General features: G+C 43.1%; 1 protein-coding gene across 2 annotated transcripts; it reads right to left on the bottom strand.

Annotated features, from left to right (window-relative positions):
• Positions 1-4,111: 4,111 nt before the first annotated feature.
• On the bottom strand, positions 4,112-19,727 carry TTLL1 (TTL family tubulin polyglutamylase complex subunit L1). Of its 2 annotated transcripts, none has more exons than XM_060275197.1 (10): positions 19,436-19,727; positions 17,133-17,249; positions 16,028-16,236; positions 13,063-13,189; positions 12,271-12,405; positions 10,160-10,268; positions 9,454-9,597; positions 8,262-8,348; positions 6,696-6,859; positions 4,112-4,612 (listed from the first exon to the last, which is right to left on the bottom strand). In XM_060275197.1, the coding sequence occupies exons 2-10, from the start codon at positions 17,243-17,245 to the stop codon at positions 4,483-4,485; spliced, it is 1,218 nt and encodes a 405-aa protein (XP_060131180.1). In that variant the 5' UTR covers positions 17,246-17,249; positions 19,436-19,727; the 3' UTR covers positions 4,112-4,482. The 2 variants fall into 2 exon arrangements, with proteins under 2 accessions (XP_060131180.1, XP_034994015.1); XM_035138124.2 differs by having other exon boundaries at positions 13,063-13,243; positions 19,436-19,725.
• Between the last annotated feature and the right edge of the window lie 885 nt (positions 19,728-20,612).

Raw genomic sequence — 20,612 nt, 5'->3', positions numbered from 1 at the left:
CTGCTCGTCTCCTCCTCCTCCTCCTCCTCCTCCACCTCCTCTGTGCTGATTAACCCCCGCCAGGAGCCGCCTGGGCGAAGGCGGGAAATTGGGCGAAGGCGGGAAATTGGGGCCAGTGCGCGCGGCGCTTGAGCATCTTCAAGGCTCCGTTCTTCTCCGCCTCCTCAAACTGCCTCTGGGGCTGGTCGCAGGCAGCCGCTGTGTTGGCGCATCCAGCGCCTCACCCGCGTGCCGAGCGGCCTCCTCCTGGCTGGCGCCCCGCTGCCGCCGGTACTGGGTTCCCGTGGTGGCGGCGCTGCTCTTTTGAAGGCCTTCCGGACCCAGGAGACAAGGGAACGGAGGCTGAGGCACGAGGGGGTCTTCCGATGGTGCTTTTCCACACGGGCCTCGTTCCCTCCGGGCTCCAGATGTTCTTCTGCATTGTCGCCAGGCGGGGGCCACAGCCTCTCCGCAGCAGGTGAATTATTGGGGGGCGGCGGCCCTTGGCTGCTGCTGTTATCTTCTGGGAGGATGCCAGGCTCCTCTTGTGGAGACCGGCCCTCTTCCTCCTCCTTCGCCTCCTCCTCTGGGTATTGGGTCAGAGAACCCTGGCCCTCCTCATCTGACCATCTGACATGTTTTGTCTTTTTTTACAATCCCAGGCCAGCAGAGGCGGCGGCGGAGGGCTGCTGCTGCAGGGTCCCAGGTCGTCAAGAAGGGCACTTCTGCTCTTCAGGAGCTTTGAGTCTCCAGCAGCCTCCATCCTGCTGGGCAGGGAGCGCAGGTCCTGCAGCTGGGACTTCAGCTCCCCTCCTGCCACCTTCTCCTTCTCCAGGCCGCCCTGATTCTTCTTCCTTTGGGGACACTTTCGGCCCACATTGGCCGCTGGCAGAGGCGACGGAGGCCTGTGGTGGGGTCCCTGCCCCTTTGTGGAGGGGATCTTCTTCCTGCCCGATCGGGGGTCCCCACTCTCTCTGTCCTTGGGGGGCTGGTAGCGGGGGAACTCATGGTCTGTCCCATAGTAGAGGAAGTCGCTCGTGGAGGCACCTGAGTCGCTCGTGGAGGCACCTGAGTCACTCAGGGGCGTTTCATCGTCATCGCCCCTGTGATCTGTTGCGGCACTTTCCGGGCGCTGTGGCTTAGTGGTGTCAGCAGGGAGGACCACAATCACTCTGGGCCACAGGTGCTGTTCTTTCCTTTCGCCGGATGGGGGCCACAGCCCCTCCGCAGCATCCGCAGGTGGACTTTTGTGGGGCAGCCCTTGGCTTTCTTCTGGGGGGATGGCTGCCTCCTCTTGTAGAGGCCCCTCTTCCTTTTTCCGGAACTCATCCACTCTGGGCTCCTGGTTTTCTTCTTTGCTGTCGCCAGATGGGGGCCACAGCCCCTCCCCAGGTGAATTATTGTGGGGTGGCGCTTGGGTGCCAGGCTGCTCTTCCTCTTCATTTTCCAGCAGACATTCAGGACAACATGGTCTCGGGGTTTCCTCCTTCCTTTCGTCTTCCTCTTCCGGGGGGCCGCCTCTTGGTCCACTCACCATTTTCCCAGCCATTAATCTTCAGACTTTCCTGATTGTAACTCCCGCTTTCTCGCTGCCTAATATGTCGTGATTTTTAAAATCAAATTAGGTTTTTAAAATCAAATTAGGCACCAGTTTTTCCGATTCTTTCACAGCTAAGACACCCAAGGGCTGTTGAGCCAAGGCTGGGTCTCAACTGCCAAGTGAGGTTGGGATTCTGAGCTGATGCCACAGGCTGGTTCCGATCAGTCCATTTCCTCTAAGGTGGGGGGGAACCTGTTTCCCCTTAGGGTGACCGCTTAACACACCACCAAAGGAAAAAAAGGAGAAAAGCGGAGAAACCTTTTAGAGTTATTCCGCCTGTCCTTCAATTTAGCCTAATCCTCCACTCCTTTTTCCCTTCCCCTTTTCTATGAAGAAACCCTTCTGGGTCCCTACATTTACATTCTTTCCCCTGCCCTCCTCCATTGCAACACCTTCTTCTTCCTCCTCCTCCTCCTCCTCCTCCTCTTCTTCTTCTTCTTCTTGCCACCTCTATGGGCAAGACGCCCCTGAAAGAAATAAAGGCGAGAGAAAGGAAGAGAGCGGGGAGATGGGGGGGGGAAGAATGGTGGTAGTATGAGGTGGGTGGCCACAGAGAGGGGGTTGCTGTTAACAGTGTGTGGGGAGATTGTGTGTGTGTGTGTTGGTGTATTGGTTTTGATTTTAGTTTGGGGGAAGGAGAGGACAGAAAGAGGGGGATGGAGAGGGTAGGAGGCTTAGGGGTTGAGAAAGGAGGAAAGGGGTAGCAGAAAACAAAGAGCAAAAACAAACAAACAAAAAAACCACCTTTCAATCAAGCAAATAAACATGAAGGGTCTCAGATTTTTATGCTGTTCTCCTTTTTTCCTATTGAAAAATAAACTAAAAAGTAAAGGTAAAAATGGAGAGTGGAGAGTAAAGAAAATAAGGAAATAAAAAGTGAGAAGAGCAGAAAGGCAGGGGTAAAGCTGCAATCCCAGGGTGGCCCATGCTGATTTGGGGCTTTCTCCTGGGTGCAGCTATTTTTATTTTTTGGAGAAAATTTGGGGTAGAGGGAAAGAATAAATAATGTTGTTGATGATGATGATAGTAATAATAAAACAAGTTTTAAAAATTAAGAAAAAGAAAAAATCGGGGGGGGGGGGAAGAGATGTCTTTTTGAGATACAGTATGTACATATATATAAAGGGGAAGGGAGTTAAGATCTGCTGAGCATAGGGGGCATATGCCATGATTTTTGGTCCATAGATGGTCTTTGTGGCTTTAAAGAAACTCTGTGCATCATGAGTGTCAGCTAAGTGCTGGATCTCTTGAGTTTTTTTAATCCACTAGGTGTTTTTTAGTTCTATGGTTTCCACAAGGGCCAACATTGATGCCAAAATCAAACATCGCCTGAGCTCTGTGAGCGCAGCTTTCTCCCGATTGAAGTGCAGAGTGTTTGAGGACCGGGACATTCGCAGAGAAACCAAAATGCTTGTTTACAAAGCTATTGTACTACCAACCTTACTATATGCTTGTGAAACATGGACCACTTATAAACGCCATCTTCAACTCCTTGAAAGATTCCATCAACGGTGTCTCCCAAAAATTCTACACATCACTTGGGAACACAGGCGAACTAATATCAGTGTATTGGAAGAAGCAAAGATCATGTTGTGTGGATGCCTGATGATCGTCTTCCAAAGCAACTACTCTATTCTGAACTTTAAAATGGAAAGCATAATGCTGGTGGGTCAACAAAAGAGGTTTAAAGACTGTCTCAGGCAAATCTAAAAAAATGTAGTATAAACACCAACAACTGGGAAACACTGGCCTGCCAGCACTCCAGTTGGAGAACAGCCTTTACCAAAGGTGTCATGGACTTTGAAGACACTCGAACTCAGGATGCAAGGGAGAAACGTGCTAAGAGGAAGGCACGCTTGGCAAACTCTCACCGTGATCAACTCCCGCCCGGAAACCAATGTCCCCACTGTGGAAGGACGTGTGGATCCAGAATTGGCCTGCCACAGTACCCCCAGTATACAAACGCTTTTTAGGTTCTCCCACCCATTCTTTTAGAAGTGGAAACATGTACCGTAGTTTGAAAACGCATTTCGAACATGAACCATACTGATATGGTCTATTAGTGTATTTTGCAAATATATATATATGTGTGTGTGTGTGTGTGTGTGTGTGTGTGCTTTCAGTAGTATACTCTTACAAATCTAGTAAAATATTAAGAAAAAAAGACAGCTTTTCTCCCTACAAAATATGAATTTCAAGATGCATATTTTGTCCAATGTGGCACCTGGGGGCACATCACCCTGTTGGCACCCACAAAGGTTTCCAGCCTCAGCTGATTTGATTGAAATGACAGTTTGGGAGGGGGTTTTTTGGGAGGGGGGTTGTTGGGGGAATGTTACCTGTTTTATAGGATGTGTTTCCTGCCTTGAGTTCTGTATTTTACTTGTTGGTGTTTTCCTTGTTTAGGAATTCTGAGCACCACCATGTTTAGTTCTATGAAATGGGTATTTTGTAGTCCAAAACAAAACAAGTGCCCCTGAACCGAAAAGTATTGGGGACCCCTATGGTAGCAATGTGTGAGAAAGCAACCAGTTGTTTGCAAGTCACAGCAATTTATTTAAAAAGCTCATTTCCAATTATATTAACTCATAGTATATATTAATACAACTATTTCATACAACATGCAGCATAACAGTCCTGCAGTAAACCTGCAATGAACTGATTAACAACTGTTTGTATACAAGCTAATAAACCAATTTTGTCCAGTCTTTCAATGTACTGTACTTGTCACTGCCGTACTGAAAAATATTCTGTCCTCTTTCCGCAACATTACCTCCCCCATAAGAGCATTTTGCAAACAGGAAGGAGGTCATCCAAAATCTGAGCATCCATTTCAAGCAAACCTCCAACAAAAACCACATCCCTGAATTTCAGGAACCGCCAGTCTACAGTTCATTCTGCAGCTACTTCCATGTAAGGGGCCCTGATTTTCCAGTGTCTCTGGCTCGAGTTCCCTTCAATCCAATGGACTGCCCAGAGCGACTTCTCATATCACGATCTGACACTTCACTTTGCGCCATCTCTTCATCGTATCTAAGGGCAAAGAGAAAGTCATTATTGTCCCATGGGATTCACAGGTGGGCTAAACAATGATCAGAACGAAGTGGTGCCAATGCTCTTCCGAGACTTTACTACTACAGGTTGTAGATGGAGGAACTGAAGGCTTGCCAATTATCTGCCTATTATTATTATTATTATTATTATTATTATTATTATTACGCCCACAGTATCAGGATGGTACACAACACAAAAATGCATGATAAAAATGAGAACAAAAAACCAACCAACCAATAACCCCCTTCCCCCAACCCCATGCATACTGAAAGCATGTGAAGGAAAACACTGTTGGTTCTTCCGCATGCAGAAAACCTGTGTGGGGAAGATATTTCATACATAAACCTGTGTGGGCAACATATTTTATATGTAAAAGTAAAGGTACCCCCGACAGATCCAGTTGCGGAAGACTCTGGGGTTGTGCACTTATCTCACTCTATAGGCCGAGGGAACCGGCATTTGTCTGCAGACAGCTTTTGGGTCATGTGGCCAGCAGGACTAAGCCGCTTCTGGCCAACTAGAGCAGCACACAGAAATGCCGTTCACCTTCCCGCCAGAGCGATACCTATTTATCTACTTGCACCTGAGGTGTTTCCAAACTGCTAGGTGGGCAGGAGCTGGGACCGAACAACGGGAGCTCAGCCTGTCGCGGGGATTTGAACCGCCAACCTTGTGATCGGCAAGCCCTAGGCCCAGTGGTTTAGACCACAGCGCCACCTGCATCCCTATTTTATATATACCCACACACTCCACTTCTGGTGTGTAGAATACAGTGATACAAGCCACTAGTTTAGGAAGAGTTATACCACCATTATACTGCTGATTATGTACTTTGCCTCTATCACGGGACAGAAGATAAGAATAAGAACTTGTTACAGACAACTGCAACATTTCTTCCAGGGATGTCCGTCACTACCATCTAAAGCCTCAACTGCCATTTGCTATTACATTTTGCTTCAAGATTAATGGCTCAAATGACAGAGGGTGACATCACTCAAGTGAAACAAATGGCTCATCTAGAAAAAGAACCTTAAAACTTTTAACAGCAACAACCTCAGAGCTACTGCACATTTATAACTTGCCAAAGCAATCTGCAACTTTCTGAAATACTTAATAATGTGATCATCCTATATAATAAAGTCCCTGTGTCTCTGCGTCCAGTATTCCCTGTGTCCCTGGGTTTGCGCTAATGCGCATGTGCCCCACGGACACAGGGACTGGACGAAGAGGCGGGACGTACACACACGCACGCTCTCTCCCCCCCAACCCTCTGCCTCCCGTTCCCTTGCGGCGGCAGACCAAGATGGTGGCCATCTTGGTCCACCACCACCTCCTCCTGACAACCCTACTTGGCCCGTGGGAGGAGTGGCGGGGCCGCGGCCTTCCCTCTATCTCTGTGCTCGGCCGCGGGACACGGCGGGAGGTCACTTTGTTTAATTGCGTTCCCGGCGCGCCCTACGGCCGAGCGCAGAAAGGGAAGGAAGGCCGCGGCCCCGTCGCACCTCCAGCGCCCGTTTTCTTAACCGGCTGAATGAGACTAGTCTGGTGAATAATGGCTGTTATTTCAACAGCTGTTCACAGAAGGATGCAACCGTAACAGACATATTTAACCAGATATAATGAAGAAAACTTGCGTGGTACAGTACAGAAAGTCAAGGGTGCAAAATGGCTAAGTCACCTGGCACCCTAAGTAAGACTCAATTCAGGAGATCTTAGTGTTTGAGGCATAAGTATTTCACGGGACTATTTTTTCCACCCTAAAATGGTCTTTCCGCAGTAGAGATCCCTGTGGATTGCTTTGGGAAGGATTAAACAAACAATACTAAGTTTACAGACCTTGTGAACCATTATGCTTTTATGCATTCTGCATTTGTCATGGTTTGAAATTGCTCAGAAATGCTTTCTAAGAAGTCATTCATAAAAGTAACTAATAATATGCCATCTGAGTTCCTGCTGCGTTAACAGAAAGACTAGGTTACACTCAGATACTAGTCAAAAGGCATCCCTAAAGCATCTACTTGCAGAGGTTCAGACAATTGCTTTATCTATGATTAATACTTACAAAATCTCATAATGTCCAAGGGCTTCTTTGGGGGGAGATTTATTCCATTTACAGTCTGGAATTTCCCCGTTAGGGACCGCAATGTTAAGTGTGTCATTAATAAGATTGTATTTGAGGATACGATCATTGGCAGTACTGGAAGTAAGAGATGGAGAAGCGTTGACCTACGAAGTGTACACAGGAAGGGGAAAAATAGAGAGTTCACATCCACCAATTCTTCCACAAACAGAAATACGATTAATGAAATTATCAATAGCAGCTCAGGGTCATTCCATATCAAGTTGCTCAATTTCTGATGACTTTTTTAACCTCATATCGGCCAATTTTCTTAGAATTTTGAACACTTGCTGAATGATCAGAACCAAGTTTAAATCTAAAATATTACTTTTTTATCTCATCGAGTATTTGAGTTATGGGGGTTTGAAATTTTAAAAAACTGACAATTGTGGCCTTGCCAGACTAAACAAACATCTTAAAAGCTCAGTCCAGAATTGAGGTATTTCCAAACTAAAAATACAAATCTCTTAAGAACTTCATGGGCTTTAATTTCATAAGGCACATGATGCATTTACTTTAAATTTTAAAGTTACATAATTAAAAAATTGTTAAAGTGATTAAAAATTATTAGGAATCTAAAAATCGAAAAATGTATTATTTCATATTTCTAAGAGTGTCCTGCAGAATTGGGATCTCAATGGGATCACACACACACACACACACACACACACACACACACACACACATTGTACATAAAAGTTGGCCCTACTGGGTCCTATTTAGGATAAATGGGTCTTCCTGACCTGGACAAAATGTAACTGAATGAACAAGACTTCAAACTATAGTACCAGTCACTTCAGGCATTTGTTCAAAACGTTATTCAATTAAAGGGTATCAGTAAAGCTAGTCAGGCTTCCTTTTTAAAATGTGTTCCAATGTGGTTTCGAAATGAGAGCACAAAGACAGAATAAAACAAGAACAAAACCAAACAAATAATGCATTTAAAGGGCCATAGAAGGTGCAAGTAGCCAAAGGCCTGGTTATAGAGCCACATTTTTGGCTGGTGCCTAAAGGTAGGTAATGAAATGGCAGGCAAGAGCCTTCCACAAACTCCCATTTCTATCAGACTCAGCGCCCGCATGGACAAAGAACGATGGGAGTTTGAGCTCAGCAACACCAGGAGGGCCAAAGCTTCCTTTGGTTTTTCTGCAAGGCAGAGTGGTATATCTCGGAACGTGCCCCGCCTGGTTTTCATGAACAGAGACAGCCAAGTTTGCAAAGTTTTACCAGGTGACAAGAGTTGCCCTGGTTTCATGCTGAAGGCCTTGGAGAGCAACAGCTACGGCAGACAGTGCCAGACTAGATGGACCAATGGCCTGGATTCATATTAAGACACCTTTTTAGGATTATTACTCAAAAGCAAAGACTTTCCCATTTAGAGTAACTTTGCTACCCATTTTTCTGTAGTCTCAAGAAGGGGAATCCTTTAGGTGCCAATGAGCAGAACCCTTTCCCCACACTCCTTTTCAGAGGAAAAGCTGCACGCATCATCAAGATAACTCTGCTTACCTCAATAAGCCATGGCTTTAGCTTGTCATCAATGATGATGTCATATCCGTAACATTCAAAGCAGTGTTTATCGTTGTTCATTACAGGCTGAAAGAGACATGAGAGCAGAAATGAACATCGGTACAATTTTACTAGCTACGGAGTATGACTAAGACTCCTGAAATAATTTGCAAGGCATTTCAGTAACATGCTCCCTATTTTGCTAGGCTGCTCTGAGCTGTGGGGCACCCTCAATAAATGGTACAAACAATCATATTGTGGGCTAGGAAAGGGGGTCCAAAGAGTTTGACGGGCTACTGCTTGTTCTTGCCACCAACCCAGCTGCTCACTCCACCCATAAAGGACTCAAAGGAGGGTGTCTGACATGTAAAGTGGTTTGATGTAAAGTGTTGTTGGACTGAATGGCAGGAGTGACCCTAGTACTATTACATTAAATAAACGTGTAAGTGGCCCATTGCCGATAAAATCCAACATAGGAACATTTGAGTTCAAAAGAGGAAACTTCCCCCAAAAAGATGGAATGGGGAAACATCCCAAGGGGAAAGGTTTCCGCATGTAGAGCCTTTTAGTTTAGAAAAAAAAGGCCAAGGAGAGGCGACAGGATAGACATGTCACAGCATGCAGAAAGGGGATAAATTAAAGTCTTTCTCCCTCATAACACGAGGAACTCATGGAGATCCAGTGAAGCTGAAGAAGCTGAAGATTCATGAGAGACAACAGAAAGGACTTCACAGAGCACACAGGAGAAACCATGCGATTTGCTCCTACAATGAAAAGTGATGGCCACCAACTTTGCTGGCATGAAAAGAGGTTTAGACAAATTCACAGAAGACAAGGCTGTCGGTGTCTCCTAGCCAATGATCAGAGGCAGTATGGTTCAGAAAACCAGTTACCGGAAAGTGGAGAATACGGTTGCAATCAGGTCCTACCTGCATGGGCATCTGGCTGGCTACTGTGAGAACAGGATATCGGACTAGATGGGCCATTGGCCTGATCCAGCAGAGATATTTTAATGTTCTTATATATTCCTTATTTGTACACAATTTGCGTACTGCCTGCTTAATAAACTCTGGACATTTTTTTTAAAGGACACTGAAAATATAAGCACACATATTTACAGCCTCAATATTCAAACTGGGAAGAGCAGAAGGAAGCATTATAAAACGTATTTTTATTTTGTTTCTCTACTCACTGCAACAGCTTTCAGTGACTGCACAATTATCCAGTGAATTTCATCAAACAGCTTGTTGGTGACCTCTTTCCCACGAGTGCTTTCTAAATACAAGCGCAGATTGCTCACCGTCCATTTACCACCATGGATGTGATTGTAGTCGTCCTGCAGAGGCAAGGCGTCAAATCAAAAACTATAGATTTGATATCAGCTGTAAACACACTTGTAACATTTTCCAAACAGTTCTTTGTTGATCTAATAAGAGCAGGAGGTTCACAAGCCAGACTCTGAAGTAAGTAAGGACAGCAATACTGTTGTGAAAGAAAAGATAAAGGGAGCTGTCACAATGGTCTTCAATTAGGCTTTGCATGCAGGATAGCTAGTTGGAGAAGCAGACACATTGGCCCCATCTGTGCTATGCATTTGAAACAGAATTGTACCACTTTAAACAGATCATTATCCCCGCCCCCCCCCCCCTCCAATGCAAAAAAGCCTAGGAAATGTAGTTTGCTAAGGGTTTGAGAGTTGTTAGGAGAACCCTGTTCCCCTCGGAGGTAGACCTCCCAGGGATTAACAGCACTTAAATCCACTAAACCAACAATGGGAAAGAAGTTGTAATCAAGAGGAAAATATGGCTGAGGTACTATATTTTTATTACATATGTTCAGTTTATAAATTTATTTAAAATAATTTAAATATACATTATACAAAAATGTTCCAACTTTACCCCATGTTTCTGAATGGCAACATTGGTAAGATGCACAAACATGTTGTCCAATTCACTTGTACTCGGTGTGTATTTTACAGTGCAAAAGCGACAAAACCCAAGTTTATACCTGAAATGCAAAAAAGGGGGGCAGGTTATATTGTTCACCAATTTATTTATTTATTTTAACTTATAAACTGACCTGGAAATATTGATATCAAAAGCTGGCATATGCATTCTTAACAACAACAACAACAACAAATTATTTATACCCCTCCCACTCTGGGCGGCTTCCAACAGAAAAATAAAATAAAATAATTGATTAAACATTAAAAGCATCTCTAATCAGGGCTGCCTTCAGATGTCTTCTAAAAATCTGGTAGCCGTTTTTCTCTTTGACATCTGATGGGAGGGCGTTCCACAGGGCGGACGCCACTACCGAGAAGGACCTCTGCCTGGTTCCCTGCAACTTGGCTTCTCGCAACGAGGGAACCGCCAGAAGGCCCTCGGCACTGGACCTCAGTGTCCGGGCAGAGTGATGGGGGTGGAGACGCTCCTTCAGGTATACTGGACCGAGGCCATTTAGGGCTTTAAAGGTCAGCACCAACACTTTGAATTGTGCTCGGAAACGTACTGGGACCCAATGTAGATCTTTCAAGACCGGTGTTATATGGTCTTGATCCTCACCTTGATTAGGATTTTACTGCCCAATTTCATAATGATGAATATCAATGTTATTAAGGAGTTATTAAATTTTTCATAATGCTTTTTGGAATCCTGTTTATTTTTCTATTAGTTCATCAAAATATTGTGTCCACTAAAGGGAAAGATTTAGAAGTTAACAAAGTGCCAGGGCTGGATGATATTCATCCAAAAGTTCTTAAAGAATGCAGAATTCTGACTGCTGGTCTTTTACAGGCTCTTTCAACCTCGGCCCTCCAGATGTTTTGAGACTACAATTCCCATCATCCCTGACCACTGGTCCTGCTAGCTAGGGATCATGGGAGTTGTAGGCCAAAAACATCTGGAGGGCCGATGTTGAGGAAGCCTGGTCTATTACTTTCTGGATCCCCCCCAACAAACCTGATGTTATGACTCAACTGATTAGGAGACTGATTTTTAAAATACATATTAAGCAATCTAACCCCTAACCTGTATACATATCCAAACCATGATAGAGAATAAGAATGGTTTCTTCAAACTATTATTTCAGAATTCTTTGAGATTCTCAACAAAATACAGAGATAATATTAAAAGCTGGATATCTGAAGATTAGTTCCAAAAGGTTTAGACTAAAGCACTTCAAAAGTTTCTAAATCCATCTTGGCCAATATGGAATAAAGAAACAGCTTTCAATGAAGGAAAGTGAAAAATGTAGACCCTCTCACTCAGGATAAATTGCTACTTATCTGCAAACAAAAATCAGCAGCAAACAGTGAGAAAGTCAAGTTGTGAGGCAATGTCAAATTGTACAAAAGTGAATTAGGAAGAACTTCCTGACAGTAAGAGCTGTACGACAGTGGAATTTGCTGCCAAGGAGTGTGGTGGAGTCTCCTTCTTTGGAGGTCTTTAAGCAGAGGCTTGACAGCCATATGTCAAGAATGCTTTGATGGTGTTTCCTGCTTGGCAGGGGGTTGGACTAGGTGGCCCTTGCGGTCTCTTCCAACTCTATGAATCTATGATTCTATGAATTCCAGCAAAACAACCATCACCTGCAAGCTGGGAGAATGAGCAACAGAGGTTGGATCCAGACTTGCTGGGAGAAGCAAACTGCCTGCCTTTGTGGGAGTTTTCTGTCAATACAAATCAGGTCAAACAAATTCTCCATACCAAAATTATGGGGTTGGGGGAAATAATAAACAAATGTTCGTTTTCTTTATGATTTGCCCTGCTGGGATACATAAGACAATTTCTAGATGGGGTTATTTTGGAGAATGTCATCTGACAAACTTAGCGGGGTTACGCAAAATCTCCATTCCTCTCTAGCTCGCCAATATGCATAGGGAAATATAACAAGTGAAAATACAACTTCTTCACAACTCTGGATGAAAATTACCCTCCATCACTTTTTATTTCCAGAGTGCCACTTCTCACCCTGAAAGAGGGGCATTATCAGAATATGGACAACTTACATGTAGCATCTCAGAGGACGGTAAGTAGACACTAAAACATACAGGCGAAGGTCAAATTTCTTCCCACCTATCAGTAGAGGATTATTGATGTACAGAGAAATCACATAAGCTTCTTTAGAGGACTGAGATATAAACCTAGGGAAAAAGTATATTTTATTATTTAAAATGTGCTAGTTGTATTCAAATGTTTGCTTTTATTTTTAAAACTAGCTCTATAAAAGTAACAAAAGCAGTTTCATTTTAGTGCTATATGCAGAACTGTTGAACAAGAAGAGCTGACAGACAGGACCGATTAAACCTTTCCAAGAAAAGGAAGAACTTTCCTATACTGCAAACATTTAAAAGCAAGGACTACCAATGTGCTTCTTGCAACTACGGGACACTTTGTAGGAAGAAGTTCCAAGGACTCATTAATGTAAATAAATGATTTTAAATATAATAGCTTTTGTCTTAATCTGGCAAAAAGTATTAAGAATATTCTTAAAACTCTATCCACCACAGTTAATAGTCATTTGGTGCTTCCCAAAACAGCTTCCACTTCCTTTAAAAAGAGCACTAAAATCAATTACACCAAAGCAAGCAGTGCCGCAACTTACAATATTATAGGCCCCATATTTTCTGTACACTTATTTCTAGATTCATTTTTATCGCACATACGTAAAGTGCCCTGAAATCGGTAATAACTGTTTGAAGCACTTATGAATGACCTTCTAGCAAAATAAGAAAGTCACAAATTCATACAAACCTGCTAGACTACAACAAGACCCCACCCCCTTTTTGAAAAAAACATACGTGGATGTTTTGCTGTCTCGAGACCATTTTTTAATTTGGGAAAGTTTGTTGATAAGGAATATTCCTTTCCCTTGAGCTTTTCCGCAGGGTTTCATAATCCAAGTACTGGAAGGGTTTTTCCGGAATTCTTCAACAAATAAATTGTAATCAGCTGGGAGCATAAAGGTGACAGGCACAAAGTCTAAAACGCACCAAGGAAATCCAAGACTTAATATAGCATAGTTATAGAGTGCGCCATCTAAGTACACAGTGCTTTGCAAAGAACCGGTAACCAAAGGAATTTATGATCTAAAAATATTTAATCAGTATATACATCAACACATAAAACTAAAAGGGGAAATGCAGCCCTGTTCACATTCTATCCTAGTCTACATTTTTTGTTAGTTAAGGTGATGGCAGTGACAGGCTCCTCTTCTCTCCAACACCTGCACTCCATGTTTAATACTAGAGTAGAAAGAAGCTTGGATAGTTTAGACCAGGGATGTCCAACAGGTCGATCACGATCTACTGGTAGATCCCTAGGACAGGGGTTCCCAACAAAATTTTCTCGAGGACCCCTCATCGAGCCGCTATTGTGACAAGGACCCCCATTAATTCCTAATCCTAAAATTAAAAAGTGAGAGTCAAATTAAGTCTTTTTATATTTTATATTTATACGTTTTTTACAGTTACAACAGAGTACTCCATCAGTATACAGTTAGTTTTAATTTTCAGTTCTTAATGAGATGAGTTAAATCTGTCCTTTGAGTCCATTATTTCTTAAATATTAGGTTCCAAACTTGAAACTTTCACTCTGAAATCCGACCGCATATCGAGCCGATTCCTATATTTGTTTTTCATGAAACACATGGAAGAAAATGCTTGCTCACACCGATATGTGGTTGCAAATGGAAGGATCTTTTTCATTGCCTTATCTCCAAGTTTCTTGTAGTCCTTGCGGCATACAGCAGAACTACTGCCTCTATCTAATTCTAGTTTTGCGCTAGACTCTGCTCATGCAGGAAGCGGCCAAAACAAAAAATCTGTTATCATACAAAATATATTTAATATATTTTTTATTCTAATAGGATCTTGAGGACCCCTCTGGCATAGCTCGCGGACCCCTGGGGGTCCCCGGACCACCTGTTGGGAACCACTGCCCTAGGAGGTTTTGGTAGATCACGGTCAATCACTGGTTCCCTTTCCTTAGTGGTGGTAAAATAGAATCTGGCCCCGCCCCTTGATTTCCCTAAAAAAATGCAACAACTTTGACCTGACGCCCCCCCCCCCCGGGGTAGATCACTGCCAGTTTTTTATTCTGTGAGTAGATTGCAGTCTCTTAGGGGTTGGCCATCCCTGGAACTTTAGACCAATTAACATGTGATGGAGAAATAACTTTTTTGTTGTTCGCCATCTTAAGAGGATTACATGAGCTGAATAATTATCTGCAGAACTTCACTATCAATAGTTACTGAAAGTCTATATAAATCTTAACTGAAAGTAAGTATATTAAGAATGGAGTTGCCTTCTCTCAACTTATAGTATAGTAATGCTAAAAGCATTATGGGAAAAGTCTGATTGTAGACGGCCAAATAAGGCTGCAAACCCAAGCATACATAATGGGAAGTAAATCCTATTGAAATCAACTGGGCTTATACCCAAGTCAACTTGGTTAGGATCAGACTGCAAGCTCTACATCTGATGGCCTCAACAAGGCCATGTCTGTTTTTTATACTCTTGGAAAGACCAAACATGATTTTAAACACCTGCTCCATTACCAGCCTCTCATGATCTTGGTCAAATTACATCTTTTCTCACACTCTTGGAAAACTGTAGTAAGACAGATTTCTGAAAACGTCACATGGACAAGGTTTCTGAAGCATTTAAAAGAGCAGACATATTGAACACAGCCTTATTGCTATAAGGCTGTGTTCAATATGTCTGCTCTTTTAAATGCTTCAGAAACCTTGTCCATGTGACGTTTTCAGAAATCTGTCTCAGCTGATTCACGACAGACATGTGGCCTGTTGGGCTAAGTACTGGCCTCAAAGCAATGTTATCTGAGCCCTCAAGTCTCAGTTGTATTTTAATTGAGATGTGGTTCAAAAAAAATAATTCAAGGAAAAGAAAAAGAGGGGTTTGATTGCACATTACACTGATTGTTTTTATCTTGATGCTCTCTCATACACAATCTGGACAGGCAAAAAACCACTCTCAACTTGCCTCTTTAGGGGATCTTTCATGAAATACTGTAGATTTGTTCCTCAAGACCCTCACACTGAAGATACCCTACTACCTGAGAATATGTGCTCTACACAATTAAGAGCTTTTGAAGTGCTTACATTTCACCTTAACAGCTGCCAAACTGTTGCGTTTGTGGTCACTTACCTTGAGCAGAGCAAGAGCAAGACACCCAGAGATGAATAAGCTGCAGAATTCACTGAAAAACCACAAGCTTGGTTCAGACGCCACTTTAAATCACAGTATAGGATTCAGTATGGCTTAAAGGAAATTCAGACTTTGTTCCTCCCTTCAGTCCACCAACGAGAAATCAAACCAGAGGTTGGCTTGCTGTTATACAAACAGTGTGTGCCGGTTCACACATGTTTCCCAACAAACTATTATGGTAAGGCAGGAGCAGACCTTGTCGCCAACCAAACCACAATGGTAAGCCAAGAACAAACTCCATCATGATTTGTTAGGAGACAAGTGAACCACAAGGACTGGGTTGCACAAAATAGCTGGCCTGCCTCCGATCTGTTTCCTCACCATTAAAAAGGAGGGAAGGAGAATGAACCATGGCCTTTTTGAGCAGCTGCACCAGACACCCTGCTCCACAGTAAGTTAAACAATGATTTAATGTGATGTGTGAACTGGATGGCAAAGATCCACATTTCTGAATATCTATTATATAATACATGCTACTGAGGCATGTCTAGTGTTTAAAATGCACATACAAATAGTTGAATCGGCCAAGACAACTCACCTAAGTAAAGGTATTTTCCATTTTCATCTTTTTCTGCAAGAGGGCTACCTTCTTTTTCCAATTCCTTCCTGTACCTCTTAATATTTTTTACCATTAAGTCCTTTCGGGTGAGCTCATAGTGATTTGGGAAATGGTTGACAATCTGGTCATCAGAGAGGCGGTAACCAGTCTCCACGCTGAAAACATTTCGAATAGTTTGCACACTCATCCTGTGAAGAGAAAATTGTCACCGAGCTTCCCCAAAAATACACAACTCACAACCTGATAGGAATCAGGCTGGCCTTTGGGTTTAATATGATCAGAAGAAAAAGTCATCAGACAACTTTAAGACATCTGCGAAGAAATCTGCTTCACTCTTCTCCAGAGAATTTCCCTGCACAATTGGATGCTTGCTGCAACTCAGATTTATCCTCAAATTAGCTATATTTTTTAATGAATCCAAAAGGCGGTCATTCTTAAAGGTGGAGCAGGCATTCTATAAATTGTTGTTGTACCCTACAAATTACCTTGTTATTCTGCATTCCAAGCTCTGCTTTTCCCCAGGAATCATTACAATAGGAGGGGGTTCGCACGTACCTGCTGCCTCTCCAAATTATGGTATAAAATGGAGTGGGCAGTTTCTGAAAACTGCATGAATATAAACCACTGATGAGCTGAAGCCTAACAAGCTGCTCTTCTCATACACAGGAATTAGATGACCGTATATTTAAAAACACAAAAATATATACCATAATAACAAACAAAAACTATACCCCAGTTTAAAAGGCCAAAGACTGTTTAATTAGCCAAAGGCCTAGGAGAAGAGGAATGTTTTGCCTAGTGCCTAAATACAGTATATGTAATGAAGGCACTAGGTGAACCTTCCCAGAGAGCATCCCACAAGAAGGGAGTCACCACAGAAAAGGCCCGCTCTCATGTTGCTACCCTCCAGCCCTCTCATGGAGGGGGCACATGAAGAAGGGCCTCAGAGGATGGTCACAGGGTCCAGGTTAATTTGTATTGGGAGGTATTGAGTTCAAAGGGGCTTACTCCCAGATAAGTGTAATTATGTATGCAACATGTTCCACGGCATACTTAAATATATATACATATATATACTGCTTACCAGTAAAAATTCCAGTCTTCATTTTCTGACACTTGGACCCATCCCCTCTTCTCAAAGTTGTTTATAAGCACAGATTTCTCTATGTCAGTAACCCATTTTACTTTTCCTGCCATTATCCTAAAAGTAAAAAATGTATTAACATTTACGTACAAACTTGTTTTGTTTTACTAAATCATCTTAATTTATATCAGGAAAATAGATACAGGTGAATACAGGCAGTCCCCCATTTACGTGGGGGTTTCGTTCAGAGGCACCACGTGCATCGGTGAAATCATGTATAACTGAAACCCATTGAAAAAGTGACATTTCAGTGACATCTTTATGACATTTCCTAGTCACTTCCTGTTCAGCACGATGCACATATACATGGTCACATACATACCTAATGAACATGCCTAAATGGGGGGCTGTCTGTATATGAAATAATTTCCACAAATAAATAGCATTTAATGGGAAGAAAAGGAATAAAACATTAGAACATGTCAATCCTGCTATATTTAGCCCAGCAGGGATAGAACATAACACTCTGGGGATAGAAGGTACAATTCAGCAATGCAGCCTTTTTAAAAAAGATATTTAATTTGCACTATAGTGCTTATTTATTAAAGTATGACTGCCCAATTTCTCTCACGGCTTTTAAGACATGTTTTGAGATTGAAAGTTTGGTTGGGGAAATTAGTAAAATGCTAGTGACTGAAAAAGAAGAGGTGTTTTAATAATTTATTTTAAGTAGTGCTATAATCCTTTTTCATTTTTTAAAGTTTCACTGTACCAATGTAATAATAACAACAACAACAACAACAACAACAACAACAACAACAACAACAACAACAACAACAACAACATCCAACAAGCATTTTTGCACTAACTGGAAAAAATTACAAAATCTAATGACGTGCCGACAATGTGCGCCAAGTCACAAACGATTCACCTACTCATGTCAAAACTATACCCCTTGGAAGGAAGGAAGAATAACAGTTCCATACCTTCAGGGACTGTACTACTCCTCCATTCCCCCCTTCTAAATTTGAGATTTCTGCAGCCTGAAAGAAGAATAAGCTCCAGAAGTCACAAAAGAACACTAATTTGATGATATGGTGTGGATAGCCCCATTCCCCCCCCCCCAAAAAAGGGAGAAGGAAGACAATGAGGCATGGTGATTCTATACAAAACCTATTGTGAGGAAGCACCCTAAATCAAATTGAATTTATCGAGGGACTTGCATGCAGGATAATGAAATACTCCCAAGTTACCAATAATACAAATTTAAGAATAACAACATCAGTTTGGTGAGCTGAAAAGGATATTGAGAAATCTCTCAGCAGGTCCCTGAATATGGGTTTTCCCCACGTGTGCCTATGGAATAAATACTGCTAATTTTGCCATACACATAAAGCTGACTATGCACAAGTTTAAAAGCATGTAACTTGTGGGCTTACTATAATAGTTTTTTTAACAGTTCATGTCTAATTGAAATTTTTACTGCCTACACAGCTCAGAGCGCTCTATAATTAAGCAAGGGGATTGGACTAGAGGACCCGTTGTGCCTCTTCCAACTTTACAGTTCCAGGTGCAAAGGGAAGAAAAAGCAGAAGAGAGGGCATTTCTGAAGGGGCAGCTTTTTTCCCCCTTTGCACCATCACCTGGTCCTGCCAAATCACCCCACTTTTACATGACCCACTGAAGGCAAGAGAGAGCGCCCTGTCCCTCCTTTTGCATCTGGCTCCCCTGTGGGGCTTTTATTTATACATGGAGCACATGAGCTGCAAGGGACACCTTGATAGCAATGGCCCTGGGAAAGAAGTTGAGTCGGCTCCCTGCTTTAGGGCTAATAATAATTAGAATATTGTTCTTTATGTGTTGTTGCAATTAAAATTATTAATGATCATGTTGCTTGATGAATATGAGGAGATCCATTAAAAATCAACTGTACCAAAATGAATTGCTGTGAAAATAATAAAAGCTTACATGCGGTGGCGGGGGGGGGGCGAATCTTAGGGCACCACATCCCCTTGGGGAAGCCCTGCTGGGAGGGGGCGCCTGGCTTTGTTTGGTCTTTATTTCCGCCCCCTCCGCCCAACGTGAGAAAGACGGAGTCCCGCCCCGCCCCAGGACACTCTCGGCCTCGGGGGTCGTGGGTTCGAGTCCCTGCATCGCGGCGGGTGGGGGTCGACTGGAGGCCTTCTCGGTTCTGCGATTGTAGGCAAAAGCCGCTGGGCTAAGCTGCCCGGCCTCGACACCGCGGCTTTCCCGTGTTTCCGAGACGCCTCTCCCTCCCTGGAGGAGCCCCAGAAGCTCTTTACCTGCCCCAGGAGCGGAGGCGGCGCCGAAGGCCTTTCCCACCGCCACGGGCCCGCCCAGGATCCGCCTCGGCCGGACGATCCCCCGCCGCGGCCTTCTCTCCTCCGCGGAGGCCGTGGGCGAGAAGCCCGGAGAGAAGGAGGCCAGCAGGCCGCTCCCCTCAGAGCGCTTCGGCAGCCGCTGCCTGGTAACCGAGGGACGCGAGGGAAGAAAGGGAGGAAGGAGAAAGAGGGAGAGAGGCGTCTTCCTCTCCCCTCAGAGCTGCGCAGGAGGAGGAAGTCTGCCCCCCCCTCACCCCTCACCATCCCTAACATTTCTAGATAAAGGCGGAACTACTGCGCGTCAGGTGGCTTTTAAGCGCCTTTCTCATATATATATATATATATATATATATATATATATATATATATATATATATATATATATATATATATATATATATATATATATGTATATGTATATAGGAGAAATATACTGTGTGTATATATATATAAAGTATATATATATATATATACAGTATATATATATATTACTGTTCTAGATCTGTTTATAGACCTCCTTCCCCACCCGACAGAGACCTTCTTGAGTCAGCCCAATGTCTTCTGCATCTAACGTTTTATCATCATCTACAGTATTTATTTATACCCTGCCTTCTCCAGCCCCCCCCCAATGACAAGATGAAAGGATGAAGGAAAGCCCCAGGTCCCTAAAACACTTCTTGGAAGATATGCAAGGGACCCCCCCCCCTCCCCGGATCCCTAAGCTACTGAAGGTAATGAGGCCCTTTATTTTACTTTTTTTAAAAAAAATAATTTTTTTATTAAAGGTTTTCTCAGTTTACAAAGACGTGTGCAATGTCTCTCATAGCATTTTTGCAGATCAGTTTAAGTAAAATAGAAACATTGTCACACACACACCCCACCCTTCCCTTATCTACCACTCTCCCCCTTTTCCTCCCCAGTGTAATGAGGCCCTTTATATGTCCAGCTGTCCTTTGTCAACAACAAATTGTGGCTGTTTTTTTGTGCTGAAATATATGCTATATGGTAATTTATGGACCTAATAGGTATCTAAAGCCATTTGCACATGCAGAATGTAGGCGCCCTATATATAGAAATGAGCAAACCAGTGATATTTTAGGGAGCAGGCTAGCAGGTGGGGGCCCATGACTTACATCAT

This window comes from Zootoca vivipara, chromosome 5 (genome assembly GCF_963506605.1).
Source record: "Zootoca vivipara chromosome 5, rZooViv1.1, whole genome shotgun sequence".
Lineage (NCBI taxonomy): Eukaryota > Metazoa > Chordata > Lepidosauria > Squamata > Lacertidae > Zootoca > Zootoca vivipara.
This window is presented reverse-complemented; position numbering and strand designations above follow the sequence as displayed.